At 41.4% G+C, this 13,570-nt stretch overlaps 1 protein-coding gene across 2 annotated transcripts in view; it reads left to right on the top strand.

Annotated features, from left to right (window-relative positions):
• cpvl (carboxypeptidase vitellogenic like) overlaps positions 1-11,784 on the top strand; it is a 94,714-nt gene extending 82,930 nt beyond the window's left edge. For both annotated transcript variants that reach the window (XM_048557482.2, XM_048557493.2), the window contains exon 13: positions 10,908-11,784. In XM_048557482.2, the coding sequence (XP_048413439.1) occupies positions 10,908-11,009 (102 nt within the window). In that variant the 3' untranslated portion in view covers positions 11,010-11,784. The remainder of the gene's footprint in view (positions 1-10,907) is intronic.
• The last annotated feature ends 1,786 nt before the right edge of the window (positions 11,785-13,570 follow it).

Raw genomic sequence — 13,570 nt, 5'->3', positions numbered from 1 at the left:
TAATACTTCAGTTCTTTTTTTTCTCTGGTGCCTAAAGAAAATGTAGATGAGGTGGCTAATCAACTGAACATCAAACAGCTATAAGACTTGAGATTGCAATGAGAGTTCTCTATGTGAGCAGACAGGTAAATGAAAGCATCCTTGAGGAGATATCAAGTATTTCCCTTTCCCAGTAAGGAGATGTGAACCTGAGCATGTTTAATTGTAGTATACTGCTACAGTAAGCATTTTTGACTAAAACTGATAGAGGCCTAGGAACAGCTTGCTGATCCCATCTTCACAGTTTTTCCATTAAAAATGAGAATATGAACCAATATTAACTAAAACCAACAATGAGCAGTAACAATGAGAATACAAAATTTGGTGAACACGAGGAAACCATAGTACTTAATGGATTAAAAACAAAATACCAGTGATGTTGCATATCTAAAACACTGAATACTAGAGAAAGTAAGCAGGTCTAGCAGCGTCTATGAAGTTCTGAACAAGAGACATAATGGACTTGAAACGTCAACTCTGTTTGTCTCTCCACAGATGCTACCAGAACCGTTGAGTTTCTGTGTCACTTTCCCTTTCTTTCAGATTTCCAGCATTTGCAGTATTTTGCATTTATTTCTTAATGGCTATATCTAATGGATGTTTTTGAGCAGGAAGAAAGTTTTTTTGCAGTAAAGTTACCAATTAGTCATGTTGAAACTCCTCCTTTTCCTCATATATATTTGACTTCTCATGTTTAGCCACTTGGAATTTCATTTACCACTTGCCCACCCTAATCCAGTACCATTCTGGGTCCTTTCAAAGTCCTACACTATCCTTCTCAAAGTTCAAAGTCCTTCTAAGTTTCGTATCAACTGGAAATTTTGAAACTGCACCTTGTACAGCAAGGTCTATTTACTTTTTCTTTCAGGTGGAGTATTGCATCTAGCTTTCGGCACCTCACTTTAGGAAAATGTGAAGGCATTAGAGGGTGTAGAAAGATTGTATGATAGTGATACAAAATGTCCTTTATGTAGACAGATTCAACATGTTTGGAGAACCTTTATAGAGTCATAGAGATGTACAGCATGGAAACAGACTCTTTGGTCCAACTCAGCCAGGCTGACCATATATCTTTAATTAATCTAGTCCCATTTGCCAGCATTTGGTGTATAAGCTTCTAAACTCTTCCTTCTCATGTACCCATCCAGCTGCTTTTTAAATGGCGTTATTGTACTCGCCTCTACCGCCTCCTGTGGCAGTGCATTCCATCCGTGCACCACCCTCTGCATGAAAATGTTGCCCAGTAGGTTCCTTTTAAATCTCCACACCCACCTCCCCTCACCTTAAAGCTATACCCTCTCTCGTTTTGGACTCCCCTACCCTAGGAAACAGACTTAGTCTATTCACCCTCTCCATGCCCCTTATGATTTTATAAGGCCTCTAATGCTCCAGGGAAAATAGCCCCAGCTTATTCAGCCTCTCCCAATAGCTCAAATCCTGCAACCCTGACAACATCCTTATAAATCTTTTCTGAACCCTTTCGAGTTTCATAACATCATTCCTATAGCGGGAGAACAAGAGTTGCACACAATATTCCAAAAGAGGCCAAACCAATATCCTGTACAGCCACAACAATGACCTCCCAACTCCTGTACTCGATGCACTGACTAATAAGCCTTGGAAATGAGAATGTTGAGAGGAGATTTGAAATCATTTAAAATTTATGAAGGGTCTAGACAGAGAAGACAGGGAAATCTACTCCACGAGTGGAAGGATCAAGAGTAAAAGGACGTAGAGTTCACGTAGTGGGCAAAAGAAGCAAGCGAGACATGATGAGCAATCTTTGTACACAGTGATTGGGTAAGGTCTGGAATGTACGGCCAGAGATTGTGGTGGAGGCAGGATTGATCAAGGTATGGAAGAGGGAGTTGGAGTTATGTCTGGAAAGGAAGGATGGGAAAATACTTTGGTTTATGGGGAGAGAAATTCAGTGCATTGTTCATTTGGAGAACTGGTGTGTGCACAATGGCTCAGATAGCCTCCTCCTGTACTGTAACAATGATTTATTCTGGGTTTGTTTAAAAATTACAGCTCCAGATGTTTCCGAAATTTAGGGCAGCGTTAAAACTTTTAAAGGACATTATTCTAAATCTTCAGCATGTGCTTCAGTGTAATTTGTTTGCTTACATACTATATGTATGCCCAGTATATATTTTTTTAAGAAATGGTTTTGAATGAAAACTTACTAGGTGCTAGAATGTAGTTTCAATTCTGTGAATATTTGGAAACTTTGTACTTCGTGTTGAAAGTGTCTTTCTAACCTGTCTGCATGCACCTTTCAGATATTTTGCCGATTCAATTTGTCTACTTCCATATCAAACCTATTGGGGGTGTGCTTAGCTCAGATGGCGAGTATATGCCTCTGATTTACACCAACAGCACAAGGTTCAATCCCATTCTCTCTGAGGCAGACTGAAGATTTGCCTCCACACCCTACCTATCATAGAAAATCTGGGGTTCAGCACATAGTCACCAAGGACCTACTTTCAGGCAGAGAAGATATGAACACAAGTTAGGAATCAAAAAAGACCACTTGGCCGTAAAACCCCCTGTATCATCAAACAACCTAGCAGCTGATCTGAGCAAAACCACATTGCTTCAGTTCTATAGAACATTGGTGAGACTACACCTGCAGTGCTGTGTATAGTTGTAGTCCCCTTGCCTGAGGAAGTGTGCGTTTGCCATAGAGTGAGTGCAGCCGGAGTTTGCCAGATTGATTCCTGGGATAGTGGGAGTGACCTTTGACAAAACCGTGTGCCTGTACACTCTGGCGCTTAAAAGAATGAGGGGTAATCTCATAGAAACTTACAAAGTCTCAAATGGATAGACAGAGTGAGTGAAGAAAGGATGATTCCCCGTAGCAGTGAAATTTGTAAATGAGGAAGGGGCTGGAATCAGTCTTAAGATAAAGGCAAGCAAAACTCTCCTGAGCACACAAATGTATGGAGACAATATGACTGGTGTTCACCCCCAGTGCTTAAATAACCCAGTATTGAAGATGAAAATGAATTTCTGGAACTCTTTGCAGAACTACAAATCTTCGCCAACTGTTTCTTTGGTTGAAACCAATTTTTTCCCAGTTTTTAGTCCATAGTTCAAGAGGTTAAACTTTGTTTATAAGTGTGAGATATAGAGGCAGAATTTCATGACGGAGGCCTACTTGGGAGTGCCAGTTTGCAGGATTTTCATCTTGCAATAAAGGTGTGAATATAGGGGTGGCCTCGAGTCCAGAAGTGACAGGTGTCAAAGTAGAGAAAGAAGTGGCTAGGTTAAAACACACACCTCTGTTCACCAATACATTGGAATTTTGGATACCACTGTGAGGCCCCTGACTGTCCTGCCTTACCCCCCCCCCCCCCCCACAAAATCCAAAGAACAGTATTTCCTTTAAATTGAGCTTGTCATTCCTTTGATAACATGTTGAAGCTTTGAAGAACTCCAAAGGAACATTACTTGAATTGCTGTTTTTAAAAGCACTATACTCTTCAAACAATCATAAAGCTGTAAAAATGAGCAAGTTCACAATCCCTAGAGAGCTTTGTAAACAACCTCTGTTGAGTAGAACCAGAGGGTGGTTTGAAAGGCAGCCAAGCTTTCAAATTGACCTTGCCGAAAGAAACTAAATAAATTGGGTTCAAGTCCCAACTGATCCAAAGTTGTGTGGTAAGATCTCTGTACCGGTTGATTGGAAAATCCTTATAAATTAGGCCCTGTGAGCAGAATGCATTTGAGTTTTTGAAGAATGTCGGAGGCTGAGCTATCTGTTAAAACACTGAATCAGCCAAACAGATAGTTAGGTTGAACGTCAAGGAAAAATATAAAGCAATGGGCTTATTTTACAAAACTAGATCTCCCTTTAAAACTGGACTTGCCTTACAAAATTATACAATGCAAAGTTGCACTTTATGCAGTGGAAAGCCTCAAGCACCTGAAAAATTTTACCTCTTCCATAATGTTGTTCTTTTCACTTAAGAGCTTGACAATTGTCAGAGGTAACAACCAGGCAACACAATATTTGATGCTTACTTACCTTTTCAAATCCATTCTCTTATCAGTCACTGTAGTAAAACAGATATACGATATTCTATGCATTTCATAATAGTATGTAGGATAGGCAACACATTTTGTACTCAACCTTTCCACAGTTCCCAACACAAATCCATGGTTTTCTCATGGTTCATGATAGCTCTGTGTTGGTAAGATTCACATTGCCTTCCAAAACCCACACACCTCCAAAGTTCTAAAACACCCATTTCTGCAATGGTTCCAGCCATGTGGAGGCAGCTAGATCCCAGCCTGTCCCAGTGTATCCTCCAATGAAAATTGCTGTGCGGCAAACAGGGGCTGGGGGAATCCAGGCCCTGTGTCGAGGGGTCACCTACTATGTTTAGGGCCTGAGAAACATACTTCATTCTCTGCATCAGGATGGATAATCTGGTTCTTGATGTCTGATTAATAGAGAGTTGAGTGGTGGGAATGCAGTAATTTGACCAGTGTACGAGGCCCAAGGTGCAGTTGATAAATATTTAGCATTTGAAGGTGCCTCTAATCACATTGACTGCTTTTGTGAGGTCAGTGTACTACTTTTAACACTGCATTCAGCTTCTTCCTGTTTTACTTGGGACGCTGACCTCCAAGGCTCTGTGTGTCTTGACCATGCAAATTGAGAGAGTCCTGTCACATTGCAGATACATGATATGCCTTTCTTCCTTTCTATCTCTGACACCAGGACATCCAGGATGACATCTGAAAGCTGTGGAGCCTGCTATCTCATTTATTCTGTCATTCTTCCCTGATTTCCTGCACAGATTCATAGTGTGAATGGCTCCCAGCAGGTGGCCCAGCCACAATACACTTGCCTTTTTAAGCGATGCAGGCTATTTGTTGTGGGGCTGGAATATAAGTATGATAGACTCCATGCTCACACAGCACTGGCTGCAAACAGGAATCATTATCATGAATAGGTAGCACAAAGTTGGTATATTTCCTGCTTTTCAATAAAGCAGCACGGAATAACCACACATTGCAATCCCTGTGTCCGTTTTCCATGGTCTCCGTTCTGTCTTGTTTTACAATTTCCTTCATGAAGAGTAGCCACTGAAGGTTTGTTTCATGTGCCTGGAGACTCTAGAATGGTCTAAGATGAGATATTCCTTCACCAGAGGAATATTAATCTTTGAAATTTTCTACCCAAAGATATAGATGTTTATTGATTATTTTCTCTGGAGCATTGGAGGGGGAGGGGTGACCTTATAGAGGTTTATAAAATCATGAGGGGCATGGAAAGGGTAAATAGACAGGGTCTTTGTCCCTGGGGTGGGTGAGTACAAAACTAAAGAGCATAGCTTTTAGGTGACAGGGGAAAGATTTAAAAGGGACCTAATGGCCAACTTTTTCACGCAGAAGGTGGTGCATGTATGGAATGAGCTGGTGGAGGCTGGTACAATTACAACATTTAATAGGCATCTGGATGTGTAAATCAATGGGGAGGGTTTAGAGGGATATGGACCAAATACTGGCAAATGAGACTAGATTAATTGAGGATATCTAGTCGATAACAACAAGTTGGACCGAAGAGCCTCTTTCAGTGCTGTATATCTCTATGACGCTATGACTAAGTATATTTGCGGCCTAAATTGATAGCTTCCTAACTGAATTAAGGGACATGGAAATAGGGTAAGAGAATGTAGTTGCAGTAGAAAGTGAACCGTGATCATGTTGAATGGTGAAGCTCACATGAAGGTCATGTGTTCTATTCCTGCTCCTATCCCTAATCATCTTATGACAGTCTAACGACTTTTTAAATTCACTTGATGCTGATGAACTCTTTCAATGTATACGATGCATTCCTTACTTAGCTCGAACTACAACATTTGTTCCTTTTGAATATTTCTGAATGGTACCTGGATATCTAAAGAGTGCTTCCTTTCCGAAGAAAAATGTCACAATAGCCATGCTAAAGTCTTGCATTTTGCATGCATTGCAGAAATTTCAACCACCATCTGGTTGTTGAATTTTAACTTTATCGATACCAGACCTTTGACAACACCATGAAGCCTCAAATTTATACTGTGCAATACCATTTGTGTTCAAAAAAGAAAACATTTCAGAGCACTTTAAAAAGGATTGGGGAAGGTTAAGATGTTGTGGGAGATTTAAGAAACACTTTGGAGAAATTGGGGAAAGCTCATGTGCCCTACCTCCTTGTTTGGTCCATCTTCAAATAAATTATTTTGGACCCCTGCAAGCGAAACAAATACATGAACGAAAAACAAGCTCTAGTTGTTGTTGCTTTCCTTGGTTACACATGGACATGGTTGTAATAGTGAGAGCTCAATGCATGTATTGGGGCAACTGGCTCCACTGAGCCAGTGAGCTTATTTGTGGTAGATGAAGATGAAGTTTTTTAAACGTCCTTGTATTTGCTTAACTTTGTTCTTGATTGTCGGCAGAGGGAATTCCTTTTACTTATCTCTTAATAAAACCACCTGCAAGTCGCTGTGTTTGGAGGTGTGTATTGTGATCACCAAGGTGTGGTGCTGTTTGGATTACTTTCCTTTAATTCCATCCATGAGAAACTGTTCAGTTATAGACCAGAAATGCAGTGGAACAGAGGGAATCAGTCTGCATTGCAACACTTTGCAGTTATAAATACTAGTTTTTTTCAGCTTGTGGACACTGCTATTCCATGCTCCACTGTAATGATTTCAGTCTGCTTAAAAATAAACACTTTGGGTCAAGATTGTGAAATTGTTGGTTATTTAAAGTACTAACAAATGCACTCCAAATAGAAGACAGTCAAGTTGAGTAAATTTTTAGGTTTAAAGTATGCATTTTTTTTTAGTATTTGCGTTGAAGTTTGAAAAAGTTTTGTTCATGATGTGCAATGTGAATGCACATTTGTTTTGCCCTATAGCTGGAGAAATGCTACTATAGTTTGTGGAAGTTTTGCTCTTTTTCATCTTACTATTAAACACAGTTATCAGTTATCTTGCAAATTAATTTAACCTAGATCTGTTTATGTGGTAAGAGATGGGAATCTGTTATAAGCCTTGAAAGGAAGAAAGTACAAGCAGCAAAGATGTGCAGGCTAGGTGGATCGGCCATGCAAAATTGCCCATAGTGTTCAGGTGTGTGTGGGTTACAAGGGGATGAGTCTGGGTGGGATGCTCCAAGGGGCGGTGTGGACTTGTTGGACCAAAGGGGCTGTTTCCACACTGTATGGAATGTAACCTAATCTAACCTAATCAAAGTATCAAGTTCATGCAGAGATCAATGAAACATAGATATTTTCAGGGCACTTTGACCAGATAGTACATGCAAGAATTTGTGAAGAAATTTGGGGGTGGAGAAGAACCGAGAGAGAGGACAGCTTTGATGTAACATTAATACAATACTGAGTTTCCAATGAATGCAATCTCAAGGTGAAAATTTGCATCATTCACAAGCGACAGGAAGCAACTTTCTCTCGAATGATGACTATGCTTGCCCATTTACATCCTCCCTTACTCAGTCACCAGGTAACCTGGGCCCTACCTGTACTTCATTCAATCTAGTCTACTGCATTTGCTGCTCATAATGTGGTCTCCTTTACTTTGGGGAAATGAAGCATAGACTAGGTGACCACTTTGCAGGACACTTACCTCTCCCCTGTATAAAAGACCCTGAGCTTCCAGTTGCCTGCCATGTGAACACACCACTCTGTTCCCTGGCCAACATCTCTGTGTCAGGCTTAGTGCAGTGCTCCAGCAAAGCTCAGTGCAACCTGAAAGAACAGCACCTCACTTTCCACTTGGGAACTCTACGACTTCCTGGATTCAGTATTGATTTCAACAGTTTTTGGGCTTGAGTCACTTTCTCCCATATTCTTACTTCAACCCCCACCCACCGGGACTTATTATCGTGTGATCTGCTGTTAAACGCAACCCATTGTTAGTCACTAATAGTCCCATTTAGAAGGCATTCATTCTCCGAGTTCTGAGGAAAGGTCACCGGATCTGAAATGTTGAATTAGAATTAGAATCCCGACAGTGTGGAAACAGGCCCTTTGGCCCAACAAGTCCACACCGACCCTTGATGCATCCCACTCAGACCCATCCCCCTTTTATCCACCCAATCTACAGACCCCTGAACACTACAGGCAATTTAGCAATCCACCTAACCTATGTTAACTCTGTTTTCTCCTTCACAGATGCTGCCAGACCTGCTGAGCTTTTCCAGCAACTTTGTTTTTGTTCCTGATTTACAGCATTTGCAGTTCTTTTGGTTTTTATTCATTCTCCAAGGCTGATTGTTATCCACTCCTTTGTCTGTCTAACTGTTCTTATCTGTCTGTGGGCTTTATCTCCACATATTGTTTACTCTTTACCCCGTTCCCCCCACCCCGTCTTCTGCATTAAAAATAAACAATTTTTTTTCCTAGCTACAATTAGTTCTGAGGAAGGACTCGAAACGTTGATTCTGATTTCTCCCCACAGATGCTGCCAGACCTGCTGAGTTTTCCAGCAATTTCTGTTTTTGTTTCTGATTTCCAGCATCTGCTGTTCTTTAGGTTTTTATTTAGAATAAAAATGAGTTTATTTTCTTTATTCCCAGCAGAAACTCTCTCCTCCTTACTTGCCCAACAGCTTTAAAATCATTCCCCAACCTCCCCATCACTCTCTTGGGCAAAAAGAAGGCTGGCTTCAGAGCCTTACTTCTTTCACCTCCCAAAGTAGGCCTCGCCTCCCGCTGCTCCTGGAGCAGGCCTCGCCTCCCTCTGCTCCTGGAGCAGGCCGCGCCTCCTGCCTGTCCCAGTGCAAAAGGCCCTCCTGCCTGTTTCTGTGAGTACATGTGGCAATAAAGCTAATTCTAATTCTAGAATCCCCAATTCCCTGACTGCTCACTCGGCTTTCTGCGGGGCTGCCAGGTCACTGAGGTGGTTTCTCTCTCTGACCTCAAACCTCAGCAATGGCCACTGTTGACTTGAGCATGGCTGAGTTGTTGGTCCTCTGGCAGCTCTTGGGCGCACCTCAACTGGCTGCTGCTTGCAATACGCGCCCCCATCCCCTGCTGGCCGGCTCCTGCCGCCAATTCGAATAGATTGGCCTCTCGCTTTCAGACGCGGCACTAGGACTTCTGCCCCCTCCACAAAGATTGGCCCCAGTGCTGTCTGACGCTTGCAGCAAATGGTGAGTTAGGGGAGTGGGAAGCTGCAGGTAGGGGTCATTTAGGTTCCTATGAAAGATCGTTGGCCTGAATCATTAACTTTGTTCCTGTCTCCACGGTGCTGCCAGAAGAGTTGAGGATTGGCAGCTGCAAAGATTTCTTTCACACCATGTTTTGCTCCATTTGCAAATTGCTCCAAATCCATGCTCAATAGTCCTCGTGTCCCAAAAATTTTAAAGATGCTACTGAGTTGTTCAAGATCATCTCCCCTAAATCGTGATGTTTTAATTTACATTTTTGAAGTTTCAGCATCGTGTCCTGGCCTATGCCAGCAATTTATTATGTTAAAAGATCATTCTTGGTATAATGATGGCAAAACACAGAATAAAAGCTGAGGGCTCAGAGCTACATTTTCCTCAGCTGCTATTTTGCTTTTGCTGTTGGGAGGTAATTTTTCCATAGTCCTACTGGACCAAGAGTGGAGAGAGAGACACAACTGGTGGAGGTTTAGCCTGAAGGTTGTAATGCCTTTGGCACGGGGAGAGGTTGAGAAGAAGAGTCCTTCATGCTAACCTCAGCTGGTAAGGGGATTGAATCCACATCTGGGCATCAAGGGGCAGCACAATAGCTCAGTGGTTAGCACTGCTGCCTTACAGCGCCAGGGACCAGGGTTTCAATTCCCACCTCGGGCGACTGTCTGTGCGGAGTTTGCACATTCTCCTTGTGTCTGTGTGGGTTTCCTCTGGGTGCTCCGGTTTCCTCCCACAGTCCAAAGATCTGCAGATTAGGTAGATTGGCTGTGCTAAATTGCCCGTAGTGTTCAGGGATGTTTAGGTTAGGAGGATTGGGTCTGAGTGGGATGTACTAAGGGTCGGTGTGGACTTGTTGGGCTGAAAGGCCTGTTTCCACACTGCAGGGATTTTTTGATTCTATGATCACTCTGCATTGCAAACAAGCCATCCAATCAACTGAGCAATCTGTCCTCTGTACAGGAGCTAGCCGCCTTTCACTCCATAGGTATGTAGATATAATACATGTGTCATGGAGAATATCCCTTGCACATCTTCATAGTCACCTTGTGCCATAAGAAGAGGCCTAAACTGCATCAATTCAGGGGTGCTAGTTAATACAGTTTGAGTCCCACTGTTGGAGTTGGTGGCCAAAGAGGGTGTGTTCATAGTGTAGCCAAGCAAGTTGAATATCTCTGTACAATTGCTTCCAGGACTCGCCGCAGGAAGTGGTAAAAATGATGGAGATTTCTGATCAGCTTTATGATGGAAACAGAGTTGGAATTTCTCCCAGTACTACCCATACTTCCAGACCACCCCATATATGGACACTTGCATATTGACATAGCAACTTTGACTCCCTGCATAAACCAACAAATCACCACCACATGGCAGACAGTATTAAAAACTGGAAAAGAAACAAATGGGGTCGATTGAGTGATGAATTAGTACTTAAAATTTCTGTGTGATCTGTACTTTAGGAAACCTTGCCAACAAAGGTACTTTTTCATTTGGCTTCAGTGTAGAGAACATTGGTGAAGTTTTTATTTTATGGTTGACAACCAGGCAATCTTCAGATGACATTGATCTATAATATGTGCTGAGTGCACTCGTAACTTGAATTTAGGAGAGATTCAATACGAATGTTAAGTTGTGACTTTTATTTTGTTGTTTTTAACTTTATTAAAGTATATTTTATATTTTCTGTTCAAGGTAATTATACGAGGTGGAGGACACATCTTGCCTTACGACCAACCTGAAAGAGCATTCGACATGATTGACCGTTTCATATCCAGAAAAGGACAATTCTTTTGAATTGTATTGTGAAATCAAATGTCTCTCATTTTTAGATTATGATACCATGTGCTTTAAATGAGAGATCAAAGTATAAGAGCATGCAGAACTTTGCTTTCATCTCTCAATAGTAATTTTATGCAAGGAGCAGAAACCAGAACTAATGTCAATGACCTGGAACATTAACTTTGCTTCCCTCACCACAGACAATACATGTGTTGTTGAGTATTTCCAGCATTTTTTTTTTGCTTTTATTTTGGGTTTTCACTTTTAATTTCAGATTTTCAGTGTCTGTGACATTTTGTTTTTGTAACAGTATTAAAAAGTGATGATTTGATATCATTTTGATTTGATATAATTTTTAATACAAGTTCTTCCAGGACACAAAATAAATTCAGAAATAAATTATTTGATATTGTTGATTCATAATGTGTGATAATTTGATATTTGCATATGAAATGTTACCCAAGGATAACTTCTGATAAAATGTCAATGACCACTTTCTCAATGGGAGAAAATAGAAAGCAGACTTTGAGTAAACTAATTTCAGATTTACAAAGAAGCCTTTTTTTGTGGTTAAATATAAGAATTTATTTTCTTTTCTTTTGGAAAAAGCAATATTTGGAAGAATTAGTCAATTTAATCCTTGGTGATCTGAAACACCTACCCTATGTATTTATGTAAAAAAACTAATAGAATGAAAGGAAATATTAAGTAGATGAAAAAGGAAACAGTTGAAAGGTGGGATCTTTTAGCAATGAGCAGGGCTGTATTTTACTTGCGTAAGGGGATATTAAATAAGCTTAATAAATGTTTGTCTTGATTTTCTTAGTACAAAAGCCTTTTAAAAAAAATTGTTGGACTATTTGAACTAACCTTTTCCAGAAATATCCACTTTAAATTAATAGGGCCAAAAGAAGTACTGTCATCAAGCCCAGATAAAATGACCCGCCCAGAATACTGAAAATCACTGAGAGATTGCACTAAACGTAATTTTCGAAGAATGTTCAGAAACATGAATTGTGCCAAAGGACCAGATGTAACTTCCCTACTGAAGAAAAGAGAATGCAATCACACACAAGTTAGAACATAGAACATAGAAAAGTATAGCACAGTACAGGCCCTTCAGCCCACGATGTTGTGTCGAACTTTTACCCTAAACCTAAAGTCTATCTAACCTCCACTCCTACCTTACACCATCCTATCCAATAGATGCTTAAATGCCCCTAATGAGGCCGACTCCACTACCCTCTCTGGCAATGCATTCCACGCCCCTACCATTTTTCAGTATAAAGAACCTACCTCTCACATCTCCCTTATATCTACCTCCGCTCACTTTAAAACTATGTCCCCTTGTAATTAGCTACCTCCACCCTAGGGAAAGTCTCTTGGCTGTCCACTCTATCTATACCTCTGGTCATTTTGTACACCTCTATCAAGTCACCTCTCATCCTTAGTCATTCGACGGAGAAAAGCCCTAGCTCTCTTAACCTTTCCTCGTAAGGCCATCCCTCCATTCCAGGCAACTTCCTGATAAATCTCCTCTGCAACTTTTCCAATGATCTTTCTGGTAATGAGGTGACCAGAACTGGACACGGTGCTCCAGATGTGGCCGAACCAGGGTTTTGTACAGTTGGAGCATAACTTCACGGCTCTTGAACTCAATCCCTCTATTAATGAAAGCTAACACACCGTACGCCTTCTTAACAACTCTATCAACCTGGGTGGCAGCTTTCAGGGAACTGTGGACGTGAACCCCGAGATCCCTTTGCACCTCTACGTTGCTAACAATCATTCCGTTAACCCTGTATTCTGCTTTCAAGTTTGACCTTCCAAAATGAATCACGCATACTTTTCAGGGTTAAACTCCATCTGCCACTTCTCAGCCTAGCTCTGCATCCTATCAATGTCCTTTTGTAACTGAGAACAGCCCTCTGCACAGTCCACAACATGACCCACCTTCATATTGTCCATGAATTTACTCATCCACCCTTCCACTCCTACATCCAAATCATTTGCAAAAACCACAAATAGAAGAGAACCTAGAACAGATCCTTGTGTTAGAGTTGGATATTTAGCACCCACTACATCTAGGAATAGACTTTGCACCTCTGGTCTACATGCCAGCTCCTAACTCAATCCCTTTTTCCCAATAGCACTTTTAGTGGAATGTGGGGTGAGTGAAAGCAGGAGGGCCACCCATGTGCAATCAGTGGATAGCCAATTGGTCTAGTTATAGGCCTGATAACACAGATCAACTGGTTAATTTTCCATTTGGTCTCCAGTTCCTCAGAGGTTGGTGCAATCTTCAGGGATACCATGGGAATGTTGGGGGTCCAGTGGCAGGAAATAAAGGGAAAGCTAAATTTTGAACTTACAGTTTGAAACTGTTCTACAGCTGCCATGGCATCTTGATTGACCCTGCGGCTTAGAGAGCCCATCCTTAACTGGGTGGCAAGCCTCCTGTCTGGCCATTAATAGACTGTTCCAGTGAAAACATATCGAGTAACTGTTCCCCACACAACATAGGTTTTGGATCCCCATTTTAGCCTGATGGCAGAGTTCAGGAGTTTGCATCTGTG

This window comes from Stegostoma tigrinum, chromosome 2 (assembly GCF_030684315.1).
Source record: "Stegostoma tigrinum isolate sSteTig4 chromosome 2, sSteTig4.hap1, whole genome shotgun sequence".
Taxonomy (NCBI): domain Eukaryota; kingdom Metazoa; phylum Chordata; class Chondrichthyes; order Orectolobiformes; family Stegostomatidae; genus Stegostoma; species Stegostoma tigrinum.
Note: the sequence above shows the minus strand (reverse complement) of the source record. Positions and strands in the feature narration are given on the sequence as shown.